This window comes from Schistocerca americana, chromosome 4, assembly GCF_021461395.2.
Source record: "Schistocerca americana isolate TAMUIC-IGC-003095 chromosome 4, iqSchAmer2.1, whole genome shotgun sequence".
Taxonomy (NCBI): Eukaryota; Metazoa; Arthropoda; class Insecta; order Orthoptera; family Acrididae; genus Schistocerca; species Schistocerca americana.
The window spans coordinates 818,179,738-818,207,065 of NC_060122.1; the positions used below are offsets into that span (position 1 = coordinate 818,179,738).

Here is a 27,328-nt window from a genome sequence, read left to right on the forward strand (position 1 = left end):
TGATATATTTATGTTCCTACCACTCCTACTTCTGAGTAATTTTCTAATTGATATCCCTTATTTGTTCCTTGTTCACTGGTGCTTGAACTTTTCTTTGTGGTTTGGTATCCAGTTGTAAAATATTTGCGATGTAATGTAATTCTGTAATGTTCAGTAGTCTTTTTATTTCATAGACTGTCTTTGTTTCATCAATAACAGATATTTTTTCTCCAGTCTTGACACACAGTAGTCCATTGTTTTTTAGTGATGAATCTGATTTGTAAAGTCTGTGTGAGAAAATATGATGTGCATTCTGCATCGTCATTGTTTCCCTGAATTATAAACATTAAACACATTTAAGTATGAATGAAACAGTTTGAACTGTTGCCTGTAAATTTCTTAAGACATTTTTGTAAAATTCTAGGTGATGCACCACTACAACGAATGGCACAATTCCAGTATGGCGGTGTTAACTCAGGGCGCCCTACTACAGGTGCCTTTCCATATCTGGCTCCACCTCCTCCTCCTCCCCCTCCACAACCTCGTATCTATCCTGTCCATGAGCGACTGTGGCATACTCAACAGCGTATACAGGAGATTCAGCGACGACAACATTCTTTGCATGTGCAGCAGCAGCAACAGCAGCAGCAGCAACAGCAGCATAGGTATGTTGTTTTGTTTACATTGTGAGAACTGTCTTGTGCAGTCAAATCACTTTCTCTATACTCTTGTTAAATTTTACCTTTGTGGTAGAAGCAATATCAGGATTGAGAAGTGTAGCCTGAAAACCGTAACAACAGGAATAAAGTGGATAAACATGTAACAAACAGTATTTGTTAAAGGTGCAGCTAAGAAGCTACAGGTGCAAAATTTCAATTTTTTCCATGATAAATTGCATTTATTAGTTACCTGTTATCAATGTTCATTGTGACAAATCACACCAAAATAAATTAAGAGAAGTTTGTATTTTGTTGTGTTATGCAGAGTCATTATAGTTACCTGAAATTTATTTCATATTTTTTAATGTTTTATACTGCGGGTATGTGTGATTATAGAAAGTAAAAGACCTCAAAATTGTTTAAGAGTACAAATCTAGCAAAAATTCACCATTTATATTCCTCGTTTTGATATGTGTACAGATTTGTTGCTTGCCAGTTCCACTCAACATGACAGGAATTCAGAACTAATGTAAAAGTAGCTCAAATAATGACAACTCAAAATGTATGTGTGTGACAGCTCATAAACTGGTATTGTTAATGTTGTGAGGGACAATGCTTTAACTGTCTAATTTTTAAAATCAAATTTGCATTTGTTGCTTAATAAATTTGGGGTAATAACACTAGGAGATCAAAAGTAATATTTTATAGACCCTAGATATGCTTATTCATATACTAACCTTACGACTTATCTTAGAAGAAAGATTAAGAAAAGGCAAACCTACGTTTCTAGCATTTGTAGACTTAGAGAAAGCTTTTGACAATGTTAACTGGAATACTCTCTTTCAAATTCTGAAGGTGGCAGGGGTAAAATACAGGGAGCGAAAGGCTATTTACAATTTGTACAGAAACCAGAGGGCAGTTATAAGAGTCGAGGGGCATGAAAAGGGAAGCAGCGGTTGGGAAGGAAGTGAGACAGGGTTGTAGCCTCTCCCCGATGTTGTTCAATCTGTATATTGAGCAAGCAGTAAAGGAAACAAAAGAAAAATTCGGAGTAGGTATTAAAATTCATGGAGAAGAAGTAAAAACTTTGAGGTTCGCCGATGACATTGTAATTCTGTCAGAGACAGCAAAGGACTTGGAAGAGCAGTTGAATGGAATGGACAGTGTCTGAAAGGAGGATATAAGATGAACATCAACAAAAGCAAAACAAGGATAATGGAATGTAGTCTAATTAAGTCGGGTGATGCTGAGGGAATTAGATTAGGAAATGAGGCACTTAAAGTAATAAAGGAGTTTTGCTATTTGGGGAGCAAAATAACTGATGATGGTTGAAGTAGAGAGGATATAAAATGTAGGCTGGCAATGGCAAGGAAAGCGTTTCTGAAGAAGAGAAATTTGTTAACATCCAGTATTGATTTAAGTGTCAGGAAGTCATTTCTGAAAGTATTTGTATGGAGTGTAGCCATGTATGGAAGTGAAACATGGTCGATAACCAGTTTGGACAAGAAGAGAATAGAAGCTTTCGAAATGTGGTGCTACAGAAGAATGCTGAAGATAAGGTGGGTAGATCACGTAACTAATGAGGAGGTATTGAATAGGATTGGGGAGAAGAGAAGTTTGTGGCACAACTTGACTAGAAGAAGGGATCGGTTGGTAGGACACGTTTTGAGGCATCACGGGATCACAAATTTAGCATTGGAGGGCAGCGTGGAGGGTAAAAATCGTAGAGGGAGACCAAGAGATGAATACACTAAGCAGATTCAGAAGGATGTAGGTTGCAGTAGGTACTGGGAGATGAAGAAGCTTGCACAGGATAGAGTAGCATGGAGAGCTGCATCATACCAGTCTCAGGACTGAAGACCACAACAACAATGCTTATTCATTTTTAACAGTGCTACTACTATGATTTGTCCTGCATTATGTTGGTTGATCACCTCGAATATAAATTCAGCTAATGTACTGCACTGTTATGCAACATTTTTTGTAGTGTATATTGCCATAACATTCTTTTGGTTGTATAAAAACAATGGAAATTTCTGGATGGAGCAATACGTAAAGTAAGGGAAAGGCAACCAGTTTTGTAAAGTGGATTGATGTGTGGAACACACACACACACACACACACACACACACACACACACACACACAGAGAGAGAGAGAGAGAGAGAGAGAGAGAGAGAGAGAGAGAGAGTGTGTGTGTGTGTGTGTGTGTGTGTGTGTGTGTGTGTGCACTATTGCTGGAAAAAGAGCTAGTGCTCAGAAGCTAGTGTGAATGCTGCATTCCATTATGTACTACTGTGCCCCATGCATTGATCTACTATAGCTGAGTTGTATTTCCTTTAGTTTATGTATTGTGCTGAATTTTACCTGTTTTTAAGTGACTTGTCCAGTAACACTGCTGTTGTTAATTTGTTGAATGTGTTGTGATACTGAAGCTGCCTTGTGTGAAACAATTCCTTTGGCTCACTGTTATCTGAATCATGTTGGTGTAACAAATACTTTTCATGTCGTTTTGCTGGCTCTTATGATGTGCTCCTATCACTAAGCAACTCTGTTTTGCCTCTGTATTTCTGAATTTCAGGACTTGAATATTGCCTTTCCATATACTGTCATGTTAATGAAAATGGAATCTTTTTGTGAAAAAATGGTGATAAGTAGATGACTCACGTAGTGTGAATAGGCATATGAAAAGATAATTTGTAATTGCTTCAATCTTTCAAACTGCTACTTGCCTTCCAGTTTAGAAAAACTCACTCTCTCTCTCTCTCTCTCTCTCTCTCTCTCTCTCTCTCTCACACACACACACACACACACACACACACACACACACACACGTAAGTCTTGGAAATACAAAACAACCATTTACGTGTCCAAAAAGGACAAACAATTATCAGTCTTTCTGTATTTTTATACACTGTCCAGTGTTCTGATGGGTGAATGGTGGTTTTTTCCCCAGTCATATCAATGTATTAGTGGTGTACGCACCAGGGACTCTGATCCACCTATTTATAGGTGGATTTCATTACTTAACAGTTTGCCAAAAACAAGTTTTAAATTAGGATTGTTGATAGTTAAAATTGTTTTAAAATTTTTCCACCAGAGAAACAACTGAGATGTAATTGTAGAACAAAATCTTCATGTTTTGTGATATAGTGCTGTAACTCAAATGTAGTCACTCATATTGCCATTATATTTCCACTTTAAAATATCCAACTTAACGTTAGTGATAATGGCCTTGAGTGTTTCGAATGGGTAAAACAAACTCCTATAATTTGATGGAAGTTTCTTTCTCAGTGGAGGTGGTACCCTGTAGGCTAGTGTATATTTGCTCTTCTTACTAATGTTTCATTGCAGCTGATAATTCAGCTTTCTATAAAGTACCTTATGCCTCCTTATCCTTTGCTGCTTTTCCAAACCAATATCTAACATAACTCTAATGGAACTGTAATGGCTACTATCTCCCATGGTTAGAAAATGTAGTGTCCATTGTGAAATTTAACCACGGTTGTAGTAGGTCAAATATATCATGATATATATTTTTCTGTGTGTAGGAAGAAAGATGTTGCATACTGTAGCCCTGACAGAAAGATTTCAATTATCTAATTATGTATATTTGTGTCATTTGTCTAGTGCATGTTAGGAAATCAGATTGTATGTATTCAGTCGACTCATATGCAGAAAGGGACGAGTAGCAGGTGAAAGCTGTAGTGCTTACCGACTTGACAAAGAAGATCAGTAAATGACGGTGTTGGCAGGAATGTTGACATGGAGACAACAGCGAGTTGCAATTATATTGTACACGTTTACCAGCTCCTGCACCCAGCCGTCAGGTCTCCCTGCCTGCCGGGTGTAACTGAATGCCCGTAGCCATCTGGCTGTTCTGCCTGCTTGGTGTACATGTGTCCCTTAGCCATCTGGGCACTCTACTGTCAGGCATATATGCCCATAGCCACAGAAGGTTCAACAGATACATTCTCCTTTGATGGTCATGAACCAGCATTTGGTACAATATTTTGCTGTCCTGGTATATACTGAATCTCAGAATTGTATTCCAGAAGAAGTAATTCTCACCAGGTTAGCCTATTGTGCCTTAATTTGCAATTTAGCAAGACCAAAGGTGCCTTAAGATCTGTAGTGGCAATAGAATGTCTTGCTAAGAAGTAGTAGTGAAACTTTTCAAAACTCCATACAGTAGCAAGTGCTTCCCTTTCCCTGGCTGTGCATTTTCTCTTCCAATTAGTAGTGCATGGCGTACAAAGATGATAGTACGGTATTCAATGACTCCATTAACTTGTGTCGATTGATGCAATTCTGAACCAAGAAATTAATCACTGGAGTCAGCACTAAGACAGAAATTTTCACTCAGATAAGAATGATCGAATATTGGCACCTCACTCGGTTGTTTTTTAATTTATTCCAATGCTTCTTGATGTTCCTTATTCCATTTCCATAATTCCTCCATCTTTAAAAGTTCCATGATTACAAGTGATAGAAATTTCAGAAGTCAAAAAATGATTTGAGTAGTTTACATCATGTGGAGTGGCAAAATTTATTCTTGTTTTCAGTTACATTGGATGACATTCAGTTCCATGCAGAGAAATTACACATCCAAGGAATTTAAACTCTGATTTGCCAAAGTTGATTGTTGTACATTCAAGTTTCTAAGTGTTCTTCCCATAAAGTGATTTTAATTTGAATATGGTCTGTTTAGATCGTTATTTAAACTGGTAGCATCTTCCACTAAATGAAAAGACAACATATTTTCTGCTGTCGTCATCTAACAGTAGTTGCTGTAACTACTCATTAGGTCAAGGTTATTTAATTATTGTATTTCTTTAAACTTAAGTAAAAGACATTCCAAGTTTTCTCATTGGTCACATTGTAGCAAAATAATGCAGTTCGCTGCACAGACATCAATAACTGTACAACTGTGCTGTCCTTCTCGTTTATGGTGCAGATTGGGTTAGAATACTCAATTTCCAAGTGTTTAAGATCCAATTACCCAGTATCCTCTTAATGTCTTTATTGACTGCTTCTCTCTTAGCCAAAGATATTGGTTAAGATTTGCTGTGAAATGGTTAATTTGGCAGATGCAACATTTGATCAGACTAAATCAAACAATCAAAATTCCAGGATGGAATAGCAACAGCATGAAAAGGATGAATTTCTACTAACCGCATAGAGGAGGTTTTGAGTCGTGGACTGACGCAGTGAAAAGAATACTAAACTTTTAGTTTTCAGACAAACAGGTTCTTCTTGAGAAGCAGAAAACACACACACACGCGCGCACACACACACACACACACACACACACACACACACACACACACACACACACAGCTACTGTATATGGCCACTCAGGGCAACTGCAGGCTGCGCCTGCATCTTACGTGAGCAGCAAACCATGGTGGATGGCGGAGGTAAGGAGGTATGGGGTGGGAGGGTTAGGGATAGCAGGGTAGGGGTTGAAAAAGATGTTGTGCTGCTCAAGGGAGTGAGTAGGGAAATGGTGGGGAAGTGGGATGGGGGAAAAAGAATAGGACAGAGGAGAGATATGGATAAGGGGAAAGGCTAGTAGGCTTTATGCGGTCCTCCTCAACCCAACAAGCCACCTTCCTCATTGTTGAGCTCCACCTCGAGGATGGGTACATCATTACCTCTATCCCCATCAGACCTACCAACCATGAACAGTACTTCCAATTGAGCAGCTGCCACCCATACCATACCAAGAAGTCCCTTCCACACACCCTAAGGCACTCATGGCCACTACATATGTGGTGATGAGCAGTCCCTCTCCAAAAATGCAAATGATCACACTGAGGCCTTCACAGATTGAAATTACCCTCCCAGTTTTATCCAGAAACAGATCTCCTGTGGCCTGTCTCTCCAATCACCTACCACCTCCCAAATGACACTGTCTGGCCACTAAGGAGCACTCCTCTTTTGACTCAGTACCACCCAGGACTGGAGTAACTATATCAAATTCCCCACCAGGATTTTGACTACTACTCACCGTCCCTGAAATGAGTAATATTCTACCAACTATCCTCTCCATCCCTCGCACAGTGGTATTTTGCCATCCACCAAACCTACACAGTATCATTGTCCATACTTACTTCACCCATACTCCAGTCCTGCCACTGACATATACTATCCCGTCAAAGGTAGCAAACATGTGATTTACAAACTTAAGTTGCAACCACTGTGCTGTTTTCTACATGGGCATGACAATTAACTTGCTGTATGTCTGCACGAAGGACCTCTGCCAAACTGTGGCCAAGAAACAGCAGTACTGCCCATTTGCTGAACATGCTGCCCAAAATCTGTGCTTCAGTTCAATGACTGCTTCATAGCCTGCTCCTCTGGATCCTTCCTACCAACACTAGCTTTCTGGGCAGATGGGAACTCTCCATACAATATATCCTTCATTCTCATAATTCCCCCTGGCCTGAACCTTTGCTACTGCCTGTCTTCCATACTCTTCCCCTTTGCCACTCCAGTGCTACACACACCCCCTGTTCCACCAACACACCTAGTAGCCTTTTCCCTTCTCCACATCTCTCCTCTGTTGTATTCTTTCTCGTCCTCCCTACTTCTGTGTCCTGTCCCCACCACCACCTCCCTACTCACTCCCAAGCAGCAGCACAACTTCCTCCCCCTGACCACCACCATGACCACCACCACCACCATACCACCACCACCACCACCACCAATCCGGCTATCCCCCCCACTACAGGCATCCTTACCCCTGCCGCCAACAGCAGTTTAATTCTCACATCAGGTGCAGGTGTAGCCCACAGTTGGGCCTGGGCAGCTATATACAGTGGCCGTGTGTGTGTGTGTGTGTGTGTGTGTGTGTGTGTGTTTGTTTCCTTCTTGTGAAAAAGGATATTTTTGTCTGAAAGCTTAAAGTTTAATAGTGTTTTCATTGTGTCTATCTGCACTCTTGACCAAACAAGGTAGCCGGCTGAAGTGGCCGCGCGGTTAAAGGCGCTGCAGTCTGGAACCGCGAGACCGCTACGGTCGCAGGTTCGAATCCTGCCTCGGGCATGGATGTTTGTGATGTCCTTAGGTTAGTTAGGTTTAACTAGTTCTAAGTTCTAGGGGACTAATGACCTCAGCAGTTGAGTCCCATAGTGCTCAGAGCCATCAAACAAGGTGTTTTTGAACTCGGAGCAGTGTAGTGTCTTAGTACTTCTACTTTTATTCTTGTTTAGGTTCAGGTAAGTCCACTAATATTTGAATCTTGTTCTGAATACTAATCAGAGAGTCTTCATCATTATTATTGTTTCGCAGTCCATCATCCTCCTCTGATTTATTTATAACTGCAGTTCCCCCTTCTCCTTGAAAACACGTTAACCTCATATTCATGCGCACAATGTTTGTGCTATCTCTGTCAATGAATCCCTTCTATTTAGGTCTTGTCTCTCCATTATTTAACTTCGCATGCAGGCAACTTTCTTCAGATTCTATTATATATTTCGTTTTAGGTAACCAGTCAATACCAAAGACTAAATAGATCTTAGATCCAACAACCAGCACTCTTGCTCATACTCATCTTCCTGAATTCTGAAGTTGATCAGTGCCTGACCTTTGATGGATTTGCATTGATTACCTACAGCACTTATGATACATTTGCCGTTAACAGGAAATGCTGGGAATGCAACCAGACTATTCAGTTTTGAAAGTAAATGTTCTGAGATGGCACTAGGCAGTGTATCCCATACATCCACTTCTACAATCTCTGTATAGAGCTTTCTTCACATCTGTGATACATTTGCCTTTAATATCATTCAGTGCGACTTTTGACCCATTTCCTACGATACTGTTTTCTTAGTGGGCCATTTCTGAAAATTCAGTTAGTTTACTGGTACACATCCTTGTAGATTACAGTCTCAGCTTCTAGCACATTGTGGCGATCATGTGCTCTGTCTCTTGCATAAGGTGGTAAGTTTTCATGATTTACCGTAGTTCTTGTTCTGCTACAAGAACATCTATTCAGTTGGTGTTGTTTCTTATTTGGGATATCTTAGAATTTGTTAGGACAAAGTCCATAATTTAAAATATCAGCCTGAAGGAGGTATTATATGTTTAAATGATACATTATAATAGTTTGAAATGTCTTGGTCACAGTAAACACCCATATGTGTATATTTTCTTTGAACTTTCTCAGTGTACTGCATTAATTCTATCTGGTTAAGGATCCCACACCGTACATCAGTATTCCAAAAGAGGATGGACAAGCTTAGTGTAGGCAGTCTCTTTAGTAGATTTGTTGCATCTTCTAAGGGCTCTGCCAATAAATCGCAGTATTTGGTTCGACTTCCCCACAACATTGTACGAGTCCTTTTAGCACTCGTGGAGGACCTCACACTTTCCATTACTTAGGGTCAATTGCCAATATTTGCATCAAACAAATATCATTTCTAAATCATTCTGTAATTTGTTTTGATCTTCTGATGAAATTACTAGATGATTAATTACAGCATCATCTGCAAACAACCTAAGATGACTACTCACAATGTCTCCTAAATTGTTTATATAGATAAGGAACAGCAGAGGGCTTATAACACTACTTTAGGGGACACCAGAAATGACTTATTTTTTTGCTCGATGGCTTTCTGTCAGTTACTACGGGTTGTGACCCTTCTGACAGGAAATCATGAATCGAGTCACGCAACTGAGACAATATTCCATAAGCATGCTGTTGAATTACAACCAGCTTGTGAGGTACAGTGTCAAAAGCCTTCTGAAAATCTCAAAATATGGAATCAATTTGAAATCCCATGTCAGTAGCACTCAACACTGTGTGTCAATAAAGAGCTAGTTGTGTTTCACAAGAACAATGTCTTCTAAATCCATGTTGACTACGTGCCAGTAGATTGTTCTCTTTGAGGTACTTCATAATGTTCAAACACAATACAGATCCTAAAATCCTGCAGCGTATCGACGTTAATGATAAAGGCCTGTAATTTAGTGGCTTACTCCAACTGCCTTTCTTAAATATTGGTGTGACCTGTGCAGCTGTCCAGTCTTTGGATACTGATCTTTCGGCGAGAGAGCGGTTGTATATGATTGTTGAGTATGGAGCTATTGCATCAGCATACTCCAAGGATGTTGTTGTTGTTGTTGTGGTCTTCAGTCCTGGGACTGGTTTGATGCAGCTCTCCATGCTACTCTATCCTGTGCCAGCTTCTTCATCTCCCAGTACCTACTGCAACCTACATCCTTCTGAATCTGCTTAGTGTATTCATCTCTTTGTCTCCCTATATGATTTTTACCCTCCACACTGCCCTCCAATACTAAATTGGTGATCCCGTGATGCCTCAACACATGTCCTACCAACCGATCCCTTCTTCTAGTGAAGTTGTGCCACAAACTTCTCTTCTCCCCAATCCTATTCAAAACTTCCTCATTAGTTGTGTGATCTACCCATCTGATCTTCAGCATTCTTCTGTAGCACCACATTTCAAAAGCTTCTATTCTCTTCTTCTCCAAACTATTTATCGTCCATGTTTCACTTCCATACATGGCTACACTCCATACAGATACTTTCAGAAATGACTTCCTGACACTTAAATCTATACTCGATGTTAACAAATATTTCTTCTTCAGAAACGCTTTCCTTGCAATTACCAGTCTACATTTTATATCCTCTCTACTTCGACCATCATCAGTTATTTTGCTTCCCAAATAGCTAAATTCCTTTACTACTTTAAGTGTCTCATTTCCTAATCTAATTCCCAGCATCACCCGACTTAATTCCACTACATTCCATTATCCTCATTTTGCTTTTGTTGATGTTCATCTTATACCCTCCTTTCAAGACACTATCCATTCCATTCAACTGCTCTTCCAACTCTTTTGCTGTCTCTGACAGAATTACAATGTCATCGGCGAACCTCAAAGTTTTTATTTCTTCTCCATGGATTTTAATACCTATTCCGAATTTTTCTTTTGTTTCCTTCACTGCTTGCTCAATATACAGATTGAATAACATCGGGGAGAGACTACAACCCTGTCTGTCTCATTCCCTTCCCAGCCACTGCTTCCCTTTCATGTACCTCGACTCTTATAACTGCCATCTGGTTTCTGTACAAATTGTAAATCACCTTTCGCTCCCTGTATTTTACCCCTGCCACCTTTAGGATTTGAAAGAGAGTATTCCAGTCAACATTGTCAAATGCTTTCTCTAAGTCTACAAATGCTAGAAACATAGGTTTGCCTTTCCTTAATCTAGCTTCTAAGATAAGTCGTAGGGTCAGTATTGCCTCACGTGTCCCAACATTTCTACGGAATCCAAACTGATCTTCCCCGAGGTTGGCTTCTACTAGTTTTTCCATTCGTCTGTAAAGAATCCGCTTTAGTATTTTGCAGCCGTGACTTATTAAACTGATAGTTTGGTAATTTTCACACCTGCTTTCTTTGGGATTGGAATTATTATATTCTTCTTCAAGTCTGAGGGTATTTTGCCTGTCTCATACATCTTGCTCACCAGATGGTAGAGTTTCGTCAGGACTGGCTCTCCCAAGGCTGTCAGCAGCTCTAATGGAATGTTGTCTACTCCCGGGGCCTTGTTTCAACTCTTTCAGTGCTCTGTCAAACTCTTCACGCAGTGTTATATCTCCCATTTCATCTTCATCTACATCCTCTTCCATTTCCATAATATTGTCCTCAAGTACATTGCCCTTGTATAGACCCTCTATATACTCCTTCCACCTTTTTGCTTTCCCTTCTTTGCTTAGAACTGGGTTTCCACCTGAGCTTTTGATATTCATACAAGTGGTTCTCTTTTCTCTGAAGGTCTCTTTAATTCCTGTCAATTGTTCCCTTATGCTCTCCCTGAAACTCTGTACAACCTCTGGTTTAGTCAGTTTATCCAGGTCCCATCTCCTTAAATTCCCACCTTTTTGCAGTTTCTTCAGTTTTAATCTACAGGTCATAACCAATAGATTGTGGTCAGAATCCACATCTGCCCCTGGAAATGTCTTACAGTTTAAAACCTGGTTCCTAAATCTCTGTCTTACCATTATATAATCTATCTGAAACCTGTCATTATCTCCAGGCTTCTTCCATGTATACAACCTTCTTTCATGATTCTTGAACCAAATGTTAGCTATGATTAAGTTGTGCTCTGTGCAAAATTCTACCAGGCAGCTTCCTCTTTCATTTCTTACCCCCAATCCATATTCACCTACTACGTTTCCTTCTCTCCCTTTGCCTACTACTGAATTCCAGTCACCCATGACTATTAAATTTTCGTCTGCCTTCACAATCTGAATAATTTCTTTTATTTCATCATACATTTCTTCAATTTCTTCGTCATCTGCAGAGCTAGTTGGCATATAAACTTTTACTACTGTAGTAGGCGTGGGCTTCGTATCTATCTTGGCCACAATAATGCGTTCACTATGCTGTTTGTAGTAGCTTACCCGCATTCCTATTTTCCTGTTCATTATTAAACCTACTCCTGCGTTACCCCTATTTGATTTTGTGTTTATAACCCTGTAGTCACCTGACCAGAAGTCTTGTTTCTCCTTCCACCAAACTTCACTAATTCCCACTATATCTAACTTTAACCTATCCATTTCTGTTTTTAAATTTTCTAATCTACCTGCCCCATTAAGGGATCTGACATTCCATACTCCGATCTGTAGAACGCCAGTTTTCTTTCTCCTGATAACGACATCCTCTTGAGTAGTCCCCGCCTGGAGATCCGAATGCGGGACTATTTTACCACCGGAATATTTTACCCAAGAGGACGCCATCATCATTTAACCATACAGTAAAGCTGCTTGCCCTCGGGGAAAATTACGTCCGTAGTTTCCCCTTGCTTTCAGCCATTCGCAGTTCCAGCACAGCAAGGCCGTTTTGGTTAGTGTTACAAGGCCAGATCAGTCAATCATCCAGACTGTTGCCCTTGCAACTACTGAAAAGGCCGCTGTCCCTCTTCAGGAACCACACGTTTGTCTGGCCTCTCAACAGATACCCCTCCGTTGTGGTTGCACCTACGGTTCGGCTATCTGTATCGCTGAGGCACACATGGGGGGTGGGGGTGGCGGGAGGGGGGGGGGGGGTGTTTCCAAGGATAGCTACTTCTAAATTACTCAGGTTGGCAGCTGTTCTTGATTCGAATTCTGGAATATTTACTGTGTCTTCTTTGTTGAAAGAATGTCAGAAGGCTGTGTTAATAACTCTACTTTAGCAGCACTGTCATCAATAGTATTTCCATTGCTTATAGGCATTGATTGTGTCTTGCCGCGAGCATACTTTACATATGATCAGAATCCCTTTGAATTTTTGCCAGGTTTCGAGACAAAGTTTCACTGTGGAAATTATTATAAGCATTTTGCATTGAAGTCCATGCTAAATTTCGAACTCCTGTAATGGATCACCAATCTTGTGGATTTTGCATTTTTTTTAAATTTGACATCCTTTTTTTGCTCTCTTGATCTGGCACTGTTTTGTGTACCAATGGAAGGCTCATCTCCGTCATTTATTAATTTATTTGCTATAAAGCTCTTAATTGCTGGTGATACTATTTCTTTGAATTCAAGTCACATCTGGTCTACATTTGCATTGTTGCTTTGGAAGGAATGTCTCTGAAAGGCGTGGAGTGAATTTTTATCTGCTTTTCTGACTAAACAAAACAGCAGTTCTTACACAAATGAAGGCCACTACCACACTGATTTGTCTACAGACACCAGAGATGTGAGATTTGACTGAGAAGGCTTCACACTTTATGGTTATTGGTCATTCATCTTCGGCGCATCCGTGCTTATTCTGTGACAGCATGAGTCCCATTATTTCATAGGTGTGTATATAGCTTGAAGAAATATTGAAAAGTGGAACTGTAGAAGTTTATACAGGTTTAACAATAAAAACATTATTTGTCTGGCAAACATCATTCCCAGAATTTGTGAAAGATGAGGTGGGCAATCTTCCAAACTGCGTAGGCGACAGCATAAGTACTTCATACTTTAGTGGATTATTATACATCGTATTTAACCAAAAATAGAAAACTGTGCCATAAGTCTACTTTGTAGTAGACGAAAATGTGATGTATTCATAAGATTTCGTTTGCATAATGTGTTCGTCTAACTTCAATAACAAAAATGTTTCCCGTATGTTGAAAATTCGCTAACATCTTCAGAAAAGGCATTTCTTAAACTGTTCATAGTCATCTTAATAACTTTTTGCTGCAGACTGTGAGTAGCAGCACATTATGGGAGAGGCAACTGGGTGGGGGTAAGGAGGAGGCTGGGGTGGGAAGGGGGAGGAGGAGGGATAGCAGGGTAGGGGTGGGGGACAGTAAACTGCTGCTAGTGGGAGCGTGCAGGGATGAGGTAGAGAGAGGATATGCAGCGAGGTGCACTTGGGAGGGAGGTTAGATGGAGGGTGGGGGAGAGAGGGGGGGGGGGGGGGGCGTAGCGGAAAAGGAGAGAGGAAGAAGACTGGGTGTGTTGGTGGAATAGAGGGCTGTGTAATGCTGGGATGGCAATACCTCCATTTCAGTAGCTGCCACCTGTTCCATACCAAAAAGTCCCTTCCATATAGCCACCCATGGCCATCATATCTGCAGTGATGAGCGGTCCCTCTCAAAATATACGGAGGGTCTCACTGAGGCCTTTACAGACAGTAATTACCCTCCCAACCGTGTGCAAAAACAGAGTTCCTGTGCCTTATCTTTCCTGTCAGCCACCACCTCCCAACGTCCCACCGTGCTGCCACAGAGGAGCATTCCCCTCATGACTCGCTACCACTCAGGGTTGGGGCAACTGAGTCACATTTTCCCCCAAGATTTTGACGATCTCACGTCGTGCCCTCAAACGAGAAATGTCCACTCACTATCCTTCCCATCCCACCGACAGTGGTATTCTGTCGTCCACTGAACCTACACAATATCCTCGTCCACCCCTACACAGCCTTACTCCCAACCCCTTGCTCATGGTTCATACCCCAGAAATAGACCTATATGTAAGACCTGTCCCATACATCCTCCCACCACCACCTACCACAGACCGGTCGCTGACATTACCTATCCCATCAAAGGCAGTGTTACCTGCGAAACCATCTATATGATTTACAAGCTAAGCTTTATCCTCTGTGCTGCATTCTATGTGGCATGACAACGAACAAGCTGTCTGTCTACATGAATGGCAACCGACAAACTGTGTCCAAGAAACAACTGGACCACACTGTTGCAGAGCACGCCACCCTACATGACATTCCTCATTTCAGTGACTGCCGCACAGCCTGTGCCATGTGGATCCTTCCCATCAACTCCAGCTTTTCTGAATTCCATAGGTGGGAACTCTCTCTCTCTGCAATATAACCTACATTCCTGTAACCCTCCTGGCCTGAACCTGCGTTAGTCATTGTCCTTAGCCATCTAGCCCCTTCCCTGTTCCCATTTCAGCCCTACACAGACCTCTATTCCACCAACACACCCAGTCTTCTTCTTCTCTCCTTTTCCGCTACTCCCCTCTCTCCCCCACCCTCCATCTAACCTCCCGACTGCATATAGCTGCATACCCTCTCTCTACCTCATCCCTGCATGCTCCCATTACCAGCAGTTTACTGCCCCCCACCCCCACCCCTACCCTACTACCCTCCCCCTCCCCCTCCCCCTCCCAGCCTCCTCCTCACCCCCACCCAGTTGCCTTTCCTATCATGGGCTGCTGCTCGTAATCTGGCTTCAGCTGCCAGAGACTGTGGTCGTGTGTGTGTGTGTGTGTGTGTGTGTGTGTGTGTGTTTTGTCTATTTTCGACAAAAGCCATGTTGGCTGAAAGCTCATTTTGTGACAGTCTTTCTGTTGTGCCTATCAGTGACTCAGCATTTCACAATGCAGTGAGTAGCAACTATGCTTTTCATAATATTGTTGTATTTTGCACAGTGCTTTTCATTGCATGTATTACACACACACACACACACACACACACACACACACACACACACACACACAAGGTACATATGTTTGGCCCATAACTTTTCTGACAGATGAAATTGATTTCATGTCAGGACAATTATCATCCATCCATTGTTTTGATTTCTATTTCATTTCTGACATGAATTGATAGACCCATGCCTCATCCACCGTAACAAATTGACAGGAGAAAAAGAACTGTCCATATGTTGCTGGATCATCTGGATCATACAGCCATTTGTTGTTTGTTGTGGTCTTCAGTCCTGAGACTGGTCTGATGCAGCTCTCCATGCTACTCTATCCTGTGCAAGCTTTTTCATCTCCCAGTACCTACTGCAACCTACATCCTTCTGAATCTGCTTAGTGTATTCATCTCTTGGTCTCCCTCTACGATTTTTACCCTCCACGCTGCCCTCCAATACTAAATTGGTGATCCCTTGATGCCTCAGAACATGTCCTACCAACCGATCCCTTCTTCTGGTCAAGTTGTGCCACAAACTTCTCTTCTCCCCAATCCTGTTCAATACTTCCTCATTAGTTATGTGATCTACCCATCTAATCTTCAGCATTCTTCTGTAGCACCACATTTCGAAAGCTTCTATTCTCTTCTTTTCCAAACTATTTATCGTCCATGTTTCACTTCCATACATGGCTACACTCCATACGAATACTTTCAGAAATGACTTCCTGACACTTAAATCAATACTGGATGTTAACAAATTTCTCTTCTTCAGAAACGCTTTCCTTGCCATTGCCAGCCTACATTTTATATCCTCTCTACTTCGACCATCATCAGTTATTTTGCTCCCCAAATAGCAAAACTCCTTTACTACTTTAAGTGCCTCATTTCCTAATCTAATTCCCTCAGCATCACCCGACTTAATTAGACTACATTCCATTATCCTTGTTTTGCTTTTGTTGATGTTCATCTTATATCCTCCTTTCAAGACACTGTCCATTCCATTCAACTGCTCTTCCAAGTCCTTTGCTGTCTCTGACAGAATTACAATGTCATCGGCGAACCTCAAAGTTTTTATTTCTTCTCCATGAATTTTAATACCTACTCCGAATTTTTCTTTTGTTTCCTTTACTGCTTGCTCAATATACAGATTGAACAACATCGGGGAGAGGCTACAACCCTGTCTTACTCCCTTCCCAACCACTGCTTCCCTTTCATGTCCCTCGACTCTTATAACTGCCATCTGGTTTCTGTACAAATTGTAAATAGCCTTTCGCTCCCTGTATTTTACCCCTGCCACCTTTAGAATTTGAAAGAGAGTATTCCAGTCAACATTGTCAAAAGCTTTCTCTAAGTCTACAAATGCTAGAAACGTAGGTTTGCCTTTCCTTAATCTAGCTTTTAAGATAAGCCGTAGGGTCAGTATTGCCTCACGTGTTCCAATATTTCTACGGAATCCAAACTGATCTTCCCCGAGGTTGGCTTCTACTAGTTTTTCCATTCGTCTGTAAAGAATTCGTGTTAGTATTTTGCAGCTGTGACTTATTAAGCTGATAGTTCGGTAATTTTCACATCTGTCAACACCTGCTTTCTTTGGGATTGGAATTATTATATTCTTCTTGAAGTCTGAGGGTATTTCGCCTGTTTCATACATCTTGCTCATACAGCCATTATTTGAATTTATCCTCCCATTTCATAGCTGTTGAAAATGCAGGAGCGGACTACATGTAATTTATAGCTTCACTAACTTTTAATGACTTAACTAGCTGCATATCAAGTGTTGGCCAGGCTTATTAGCCTATCTCCTCCTTCCCCCCCCCCCCCCCCCCCCTTTCTGTCTGTCCATTTCTCCTTCCCTGTTTTCTCTCCATGTTCCTACTCCAACCTCAACAGGATGATGGTGGTTCATACCTCGACAGTATTTCTTTCCAGGTCGTAAATAATATGTACACCAAATACGATTGAAATTTTTCCATGGATTTGGGATAGGCTTTTTACCCGCTGTTTTGCCCGTGTACCCATGTCACATACATTTAACATATTTGTACATATATTTCACCTTTATCTCTAGCCAATATTTCCGTGCAGTTTATCTCTAGCCAATATTTCCCTGCAGTTTTATTTTCATGCAGCCCAACTTTTATAGTGTTGTATCTCCTGTACTATTTATTGTACAGTGATATAATTTTGCAGGTACATCCAGCAGTATATATGGCTACTGTTTGCAAAATGTGTTGTGAATAAAATTGCTGTTGTGGTCGTCAGTACGACGACTGATCAAGTTATGCCACAAATTTCTTGTCTCCCCCATTCTATTCAGTATCTCCTCATTAGTTGCAAATTGACCAATCTGATCTTCAACATTCTTCTTTAGCACCACATTTGAAAAGTGTCTATTCTCTTTTTGTCTAAACTGTTTGTCGTCCATGTTTCACTTCCATACATGGCAACACTCCATACAAATAGCTTCAGAAAAGATTTCCTAACACTTAAATGTATATTTTATGTTAACAGATTTCTGTTTTTCAGATATGCTTTTCTTGCCATTGCCAGTCTACGGCTATATTCCATTATCCTCGTTTTGCTGGTGTTGATGTTCATCTTGTATTGTCGTTTCAAGGCACTGTCTGTTCCATTCAACTGCTCTATCAAGTCCTTTGCTGTCTCTGACAGTATTACCATGTCATCAGCCAACCATCAAGTTTTTATTTCTTCTCCCTGAATTTTAATTCCTACTCCAAATTGTTCTTTAGTTTCTTTTACCTCGTGTTCAGTGTACAGATTGAATATCAGGGATAGGCTCTATCAGGGTTAGGCTCCAATCATGCCTCATCCCCTATTCAACCGCTGCTTCCCTTTTGTGCCCCTCGACTCTTATAACTGCCGTCTGGTTTCTGTACAAATTGTAAATAACCTCTCGCTCCCTCTGTTTTAACCGTGCTACCTTCAGAATTTCAAAGAGAGTATTCTAGTCAACATTGTCAAAAGCTTTCTCTAAGTCTACAAATGCTATAAACATAGATTGTCTTTCCATAACCTATCATCTTAGATAAGTCGTAGGTCAGTATTGCCTCTTGTATTTCTACATGTCTCTGGAATCCAAACTGTTCTTCCCCGAGGTTTGTTTATACCAATTTTTCCATTTTTCTGTAAAGGATCCGTGTTAGTATTTTGCAACTATGGATTATGAAACTGATGGTTCGATAATTTTCATGCCAGTTAGCAACTGCTTTCTTTGGTGTTGGAATTGCTATATTCTTCTTGAAGTCTGAGGGTATTTCGCCTCATACACACATCTTGCACACCTGATGGAAGAGTTTTGTCATTGTCATGGCTGGCTCTCCCAAGGCTATCAGTACTTCTGACAGAATATTGTCTACCCTCACGGCCATGTTTTGGCTTAAATCTTGTAGAGCTCAGTCAGATTCATGGCATTTTGTGCCATTTAAGAGAATGGGGTAAATAATAGAAATATTAATCCTTAACACTCTGTTGTAATATATATGTATATTAAAAAAATCTTGTTTCATATGTGCACTTCTTGTGCACTTGACACGGTTCACATCGTAACGGCTACCGTACCATGCGATTGATCGATGGAACATGCAACTAACTAACTAACCAATAAATTGTGGTCAGAGCCCACATCTGCCCCTGGGAACGTATTAAAATTTAAAATTTGGTTCCTAAATCTCTGTCTAACCATGAAGCCTTCAAGGTCTCTTCCACACACAAAACCTCCTTTTATGATTCTTAAACCAAGTTTAGCAATGATTAAATTATACTCTGTGCAAAAGTCTACCAGGTGGTTTTAGCTTTCATTCCTTTTCCACAGTCCATATTCACCTACTATTTTTCCTTCTCTTCTTTTTGTGCTATTGAATTCCAGCCTCCCATCACAATTACATTTTCATCTCCATTAACCATCTGGACAGTTTCTTTTATTTCATCATAGATTTCTTCAGTCTCTACATCATCTGTGGAGCCAGTTGGCATATAAACGTGTACTACTGTGTTACACATGGGCTTTGTGTCTGTCTTCGCCACGATAATATGTTCACTATGCTGTTCATCAGTAGCTTAACCACATTCCTATTTTCTTATTCATTATTAAATCCACTCCTCCATTACCCATATTTGATTTTGTGTTTATAATCTTGTATTCGTTTGACCAGAAGTCCAGTTTCTCGTGCCACAGAACAACACTAATTCCCACTATACCCAACTTCAACCTATTCATCTCCTTTTTTAATTTTTTTTTAATATACAAGGCTGGTTTGAAAAGTGCTCAGAACAGAATGGAGAAAAAGCACTTACATCACTGAAACTTTTTTATTTTTCAATGTACCGTATTTACTTGAATCTAAGCCGCACTCGATTCTAAGCCGCACCTGAAAAATGGGACTCAAAACCAAGGAAATAATTTTCCCGAATCTAAGCCGCACCTGAAATTTGAGACTCGAAATTCAAGGGGAGAAAAAAGTTTTAGGCCGCACCTCCAAATCGAAACAAAGTTGGTCCATTGTAATATGAGACACAGTTTAGGTCGAATGAATGACGATACAGCTATAGTAGTTTGGTTCGAGTCGTAAGCTTAGCAGTTGAGCTTTACCAGGTAGCCATTGCTATGCGTCAGGCGCTCCGTCCGCATTTATTCGGGTTCTGTTTCTTTTTCACGTGCTTCGTCTGGTTTGAATCGATTGCTTATTTTTCTTTGATCTGGTAAGTGCCGTTCTCATTGTTATAGGTGTTTACGTCACTCTAAGCTGAAAATGCATTATTGTACTGTCATGCATTGTTTGTCGCATTCTGATAGTGTGTGTTTACGGCCTGTCGCCGCTCACGGCATGGCTTGCTTTTGTGTTCGCTACCGCGGCTTACAATTAAAAAAAAAATGAGAGAGGAATCATCTCATTAGCGAAACAATGGCAAGAGACTGCTACTTGTTGTTACTTACACTGCTGCTTTCTTTGATAATGATCAACAAGAACCAAATAATAGACTGCGTATGATAGAAGATGTTCTGAACAAGAGTTTAGCTAAAATTTTTCTCCGTTTGAAAATCTTTGGGACGCCTCTTTAGTATATTACATTCTGCACAGAAATTAGAGTCATCTGAGATTTAAAAATCTAGTCAATTGCCGTGCTTCATTTCTGACTGTATCACTATTAGGCATAAGAATAATACGAATATAAACATGACATGATATGTACATTCTTCCGCATTTGCTGTTGTCTCACTCTAGTTTCGTACTTTATTAGGCAGACAGGATTTAAATGAGATAGCAGCAAACACGAAAGAAAACATGGCAGAATGTTTATATTCGTATTATTCTTATGGTGAAGAGAATACTACATGTGATTCACAATTCATAAAAGTTCCTATTAGCAACCATCTCTTCTCACAGGTAGGAAAAAATTCAGAACGTAGAGTTGGCCATATTGACAAACATCCCAAACAGTCCTGCCAGTTGGATTTTCGTATTACATTGAAATGCTGCTACGTTCGAAGATGAACTATACGGAATTTGTATTTACTTCGTTGGATAATGTATAAAAATGCAGTGGTCGAAACTCAGGGCAGAGAAAAAAGCTCGTCTTCCACCTTTTCTTAAATTTATTTACCGACACAGAGGTTTTGGCGCCAGTATTTATCTGTGTGCCTGCAAAGCATGCCAGTGTAGCGCTACATATATTCGACCGCAGAAGTTAGTTGTGGCGGCACCTACAAACATTTTTCAGAACTTCCGCTTACTTTGCACTCGATTCTAAGCTGCAGGCGGTTTTTTGGATTACAAAAGCCGGAAAAAAAGTGCGGCTTAGATTCGAGTAAATACGGTAGTCTCCTTGTAGATTAATGCACTTGGTCCAACAGAGTTCCAGTGCTGTGATCCCATCTTGAAAATGAGTTTCCTCCAGGCCTGCAAAATAGTTGTCAACTTTGGCTATCAGTTCTTCGTTTGAAGTGAATCTTCCTCCACCAAGAAAAATTTTCAGTTTTGGGAAGAGATGGAACTCTGACGAAGCCATATCAGATGGATAAGGCGGGTGTGGCAAAAATTCGTACCTTAGTTTGTGTAATTTTGCCATGGCAATGGCACATTTGTGTGGGTGCGCGTCAAGAGCCATGGCACTCATCTTGCAGATAATTTTTTCATTTTTCATTCTTCAGTAAAATGTGATATACCATTTCAGATGACATCTGGCAAGTGTGAGCAATTTCACGCACTTTCAATCTGCGATCCTCCATGACCATTTTCTGCACTTTTGCAATGATTTCTCAAGTAGTGACACATCTTGGCCGACCACTGCACGGATCATCATCTAACAAATTTAAATTCATTTGTCCACTTGGCAACAGTTGAATATGAAGGAGCAGAGTCCCCTAGTGTATTCTGGAAATAAGCTTGAATGTCTCTTGCTTTCATACCTTTCTTTATGAAGTACTTAATCACTGGTCGAATCTCAATTTTTTTCAACTTCGCAAATCCCTTAACAGGAACTACTACAGAACCACATCACCGCCACAGCTCTCTTCCAAGAGCACTGACGTGGCTCGTATTTACAGTTCAGTGAACAACTCATTGCACTAGTGCTTACCTCTCATGTTGATTCCGAGAACTTTTCAAATCGCCCTCATACCTGCTCAATTAAGGTATCTAGCATTCAATGCTCTAATCCTTAGAATGTCAGCTTTGTTTCTCCTGTTGATGACATCCTCTTGAATAGTCCTTGCCCGAAGATCCGAATGGGGGATTATTTTACCCAAGAGGATGCCATAATCATTTAGCCATACTGTAGAGCTGTATGCCCTTGAGAAAAATTACAGCTGTAGTTTCCCTTGCTTTCAGCCATTCACGGTATCAGCACTCTAACGTTCTGATGACTTAAGTGTGAGTGTGGATGTGGGTTATATTGGCTTATTCCTCCAAACCACCTTCCACTTCTTTATGATCTGACTTACTTGGAATTTGCAGCCACTCTTATTTCCTGAATAGCCGGCTGCTGGAAACCCTCTTGACTACTTCTCTGTTGAACAACGCTAGATACAGGAATTTTTAGACTCTTTCTACTTATGAAATAAGTAGACATACAAACTTTACTTTTCATCAACTAATGATGTATTTGACCTCCATACACAATAAAAATCTCACTTTCCACATGAATATGTAACTTCCTGCAAGTGTCTTGTACAGTCAGACGTTAGAAACAAATTGTGTTATAGTCAAAAGAAAGTTGGCTTGGATACCATGATCATTCTTAACATGAATCGTAAAGTGAGTCTTGCCTTTAACAAGGTTGTGTCAAGAGTCTACAAAAGTACTTCTTCAACTGTTCTTGTTATAAAAACAATAGTCAATGGCACAATAATCACAGAGCTGCATATGAACTCCATGGTTCTTTCTTACACACTCACTAAATCAGTCAATTTTTCACAAAATAATGTAATTGGATAGATGAAAAATCTACTCACCAAGTAGCAGCAGAACACCCGCATAAAAGAACGTTTTTATAGCTAGGAAGGAGCCACTGGCTCTGAAAGCTTGCTTATTTATAACATTCTTTTTTGTCTGTTTTCTGCCGCCGCTTGGTGAGTAGGTTATTTATCTTTCCATTTACATTATTTTAATAAATTTAATAAATTAAAATTTTATACAAGATGCAGCAGTTTTCAGACGTCGCAATGTTTGTTACAACATATTGCCTGAATGTTTGTCATACACTAACATTTTTTTGTGAGTACATTCAGCGCCATACATGGATGCTGTTTGCAAAATGTTTTCCAATTAGATTTCGCAGTAAAGAAATAATAAATTAAAACATCATGCATGATGCAGCAGCTTTTCATGTATCTCAGTGTTTGTGATGTCATATCTGCTGAGTAATGCTTCATACACTGATATAGTTTTGCTAGTACACACAGTGGCATGTGTGAAAACTGTCTGCGAAACACATTGTGACTACAGTTAGCACTGAAGAAGTAATAAATTAAAACATCATACTTCATGCGGTAATTTCACTGCATGAACAGAAAAAATGTAGTAAGTGATAAACTTTTCAGTGCGGCTGATCCCGGTGGAGGTTCGAGTCCTCCCTCGGGCATGGGTGTGTGCGTTTGTCCTTAGGATAATTTAGGTTAAGTAGTGTGTAAGCTTAGGGACTGATGACCTTAGCAGTTAAGTCCCATAAGATTTCACACACACACATTCTTTATATATATATATATATATATATATATATATATATATATATATATATATATATATATATATATATATAATATGTCTGCTTGTGTCTGTATGTGTGGATGGATATGTGCGTGTGTGCGAGTGTATACCTGTCCTTTTTTCCCCCTAAGGTAAGTCTTTCCGCTCCCGGGATTGGAATGACTCCTTACCCTCTCCTTTAAAACCCACTTCCTTTCGTCTCCCCTCTCCTTCCCTCTTTCCTGATGAGGCAACAGTTTGTTGCGAAAGCTTGAATTTTGTGTGTATGTTTGTGTTTGTTTGTGTGTCTGTCGACCTGCCAGCACTTTCATTTGGTAAGTCACATCATCTTTGTTTTTAGATATATATATAAAAACTCGTTGCCTTTACAAATGTCTGCTTGTGTCTGTGTATGTGTGGATGGATATGTGTGTGTGTGCGAGTGTATACCTGTCCTTTTTCCCCCCCCTAAGGTAAGTCTTTCCGCTCCCGGGATTGGAATGACTCCTTACCCTCTCCCTTAAAACCCATATCCTTTTGTCTTTCCTTCTCCTTCCCTCTTTCCTGACGAGGCAACCATTGGTTGCGAAAGCTAGAATTTTGTGTGTATGTTTGTGTTTGTTTGTGTGTCTATCGACCTGCCAGCGCTTTTGTTTGGTAAGTTTCATCATCTTTCTTTTTAGATATATTTTTCCCACGTGGAATGTTTCCCTCTATTATATATATATATATATATATATATATATATATATATATATATATATATATACTTTTTTCTTTCGTTATTTTGTGGAACTTGTCAGTGAGAAAAATATTTGTAAAGGTTTGAGATTAGATGTAAAGTTTCCTACAAGAGACTAAGTGCACTCATTCACAAATACTAGATGAATAAAGTATGAGTATTTTCACTGCTTTTTCACCCCCACCCCTTTGATAGGTAGGTGTTTCTTACCGCCACAGCAATTCTTACTAGACAGTAAGTGATATGTGTACCAAGTTTGGTTGAAATTGGTTCAGTGGTTTAGGAGGAGATATGGAACATACATATATGCACACGTACATTTATTTTTATAATACAAAGGAATGTCTGCTACTCATGTTTATGAATTCATGATTATCTATTTGAACAACTCTTGCATCCTGCATCCGGCCATCCTGATTTAGGTTTTCCATGATTTCCTTAAATCGCTCCAGGCAAATGCTGGGATGGTTCCTTTAAAAGGGCACGGCCGACTTCGTTCCCCGTCCTTCCCCCTAATCCGATGAGACCGATGACCTCGCTGTCTGGTCTCCTCCCCCAAAACAACCAACCAACCAACACTTGCATTTTTGAGAGTATAAATAGCAGTAAAACAACCATTTCTCAAAAGTGCACAAAATGTTCTCATCTACATCTCAATTTTAATGTGATTTACCTAGAAGTAGTTGTAGTTTTGTGCTAATAATCTTATTCAGTTTGCAAATTAAGAGAACCAGACTGAAATTTTAATGTAAATCAATGTCAGTATGTGTCCCCTCCAAGTCATTCTTATGCAATGGCAGTATACTGCATTTTACCATATATTTAAGCTTCATCTTGATTTTGTTTGATAATGGAGTATAGAAAGAATGCTTATATGTATCTGCCTGCACACCCAGTAGTCTGATCTTGTTATTTCAATCTCCTTTGGGCATGAACCAATGATCTGTTGAGTACATAAGGATGTCCTGCAGAAAATTGCTTCTTGAAATTTTGCACATAGGTTTCTGTGTTATATTTTGCTTCTGCTGTTAAGTATCTGCCAATTCAGTATTTGTATTTCTTGACACACTCCCTTGAATCAAACAAATCAGTCCCTATGGGTACTTACCATATTTATACATGATTTAAACCTCCTATTATGACTGCCTGACATTGGTCTCTCACATACGAGTAAATTCCACTGTTCACTATGTAAGTAATTTACAGACAATATATTTCAGAAATTGGCTGTTGTCCAAATATACTACCATTGAATTTATGCCCTTCACTATCCTTGTTTCCTCTGCTCTCTTTTTCTCTCTGAATCCCATGTTCCCCATATAATGAATCATTTAGATCCCTACTCCTGGATATGGATTCATTTATTAAATGTTTTGTCTCTGTGTGCACGCGCGCACGCACACACACACACACACACACTTCTCAGTGTTGCTACCATTGTAATCAACCTTTGGATTTTCATTATTTCAAAAATGTCACAAAATTAAGTCTCAAATACTGCCTCAAATACTTTAAAGCAATTAGACTACTAATATTTATAAATACATCAAAAGTGTTGTTTGCCTTCACACTGTGCTACAACAATGACTTTTGAGTGAAACTAACAAGTGCATGTAGTGTTGCAAACCTCTTAAAGAAGTACTTCATTTCTGTTACTGACAGCTTGGAGTTATCAGGCTCGGTGAACAGTGCAATGGAGTATCTGAGACCAGTCTTTAAAAATAACTTCATTAAAATGGAAAAGACATGATTCCCAAGGAAGTCATTAACATCTAAGTATTCTACTGGGTATGATAACATATCAGCGAAGTTAATCAGAGTGCTCTTGTGAGTTGAGTTCTGTCTTAAGTTATTTGTGTAATCAGTCTCTTATCAGTGGGACATTTCCAGACCGGCAAAAATATGCTGAATTTTTAGCCTCTTTACAAGAAGGGGGTTACAGAGATACCTCCAAGCTATCGACCAATTTCTCTTTGGCTGGCTTTCTCAAAAATATTTAAAAAGCCTGTGTTCAAGCATCTCCTTGAGCATCTGACTGCAAATAATGTATTGCCCAAGTCACAGTTTGAATTTCTTAAGGGTTCTGACGTAGAGAAACCTATTTACACTTGCAGTGAGAATGTACTTAATTCATTAGATAATAAATTAAAGGCTACTGGCATTTTATGTTACCTGTCAAAAGCCTTTGACTGTTTGAACCACAGCATTCTCTTCAGTAAATTAGAGTATTATGGCATCACCGGCCATGCTGTGAAATCGTTTGAGTCTTATCTAACGAACAGGAAACAAAGGTTGTCACTGCAAAATATCTGTGCAGTAAGCAGTCAGTCTCCATCTGATTGGGAATTAATTACATGTGGCATTCCTCAAGGTTCCATCTTGGGTCCATTGCTTTTTCTTGTGTACATTAATGACCTCTCGTCTGTTACATTACCAGATGCTAAGTTTGTTTTGCTTGCAGATGATACAAACATTGCAATAACTAGCAAGTCAAGCACAGATTTAGGAATAGCTGCTAATAAAATTTTTACTGGCATTGATAAATGGTTTAAAGCTAATTCACTGTCATTAAACTTTGGAAAGACCCACTATTTGCAGTTCAGAACCTGTAAGAGATTTCCTTCCAGCATGTGTATAATACATGAAGACATGCAGATCGAAGAGGTTGACAGTGTTAAATTTCTGAGATTACAACTCGACAATAAATTAGGTTGGGAAGGGCATACCACAGAATTGCTTAAGCGCGTAACCAAGTCTATATTTGCAGTGAGAACGATGTCAGATGTAGGAGAGATAAATATAAAAAAAACTTGCATACTTTGCTTACTTTCCCTCTATTATGTCATACGGGATCAT

The 27,328-nt window shown here is 39.9% G+C and overlaps 1 protein-coding gene across 1 annotated transcript in view; it reads left to right on the forward strand.

Moving 5' to 3' along the window:
- LOC124613825 (E3 ubiquitin-protein ligase arkadia-C-like) overlaps window positions 1-27,328 on the forward strand; it is a 290,726-nt gene that overhangs the window by 171,560 nt on the left and 91,838 nt on the right. The window contains exon 7 of the mRNA XM_047142547.1: window positions 404-644. Coding sequence (XP_046998503.1) covers window positions 404-644 — 241 coding nt within the window. The remainder of the gene's footprint in view (window positions 1-403; window positions 645-27,328) is intronic.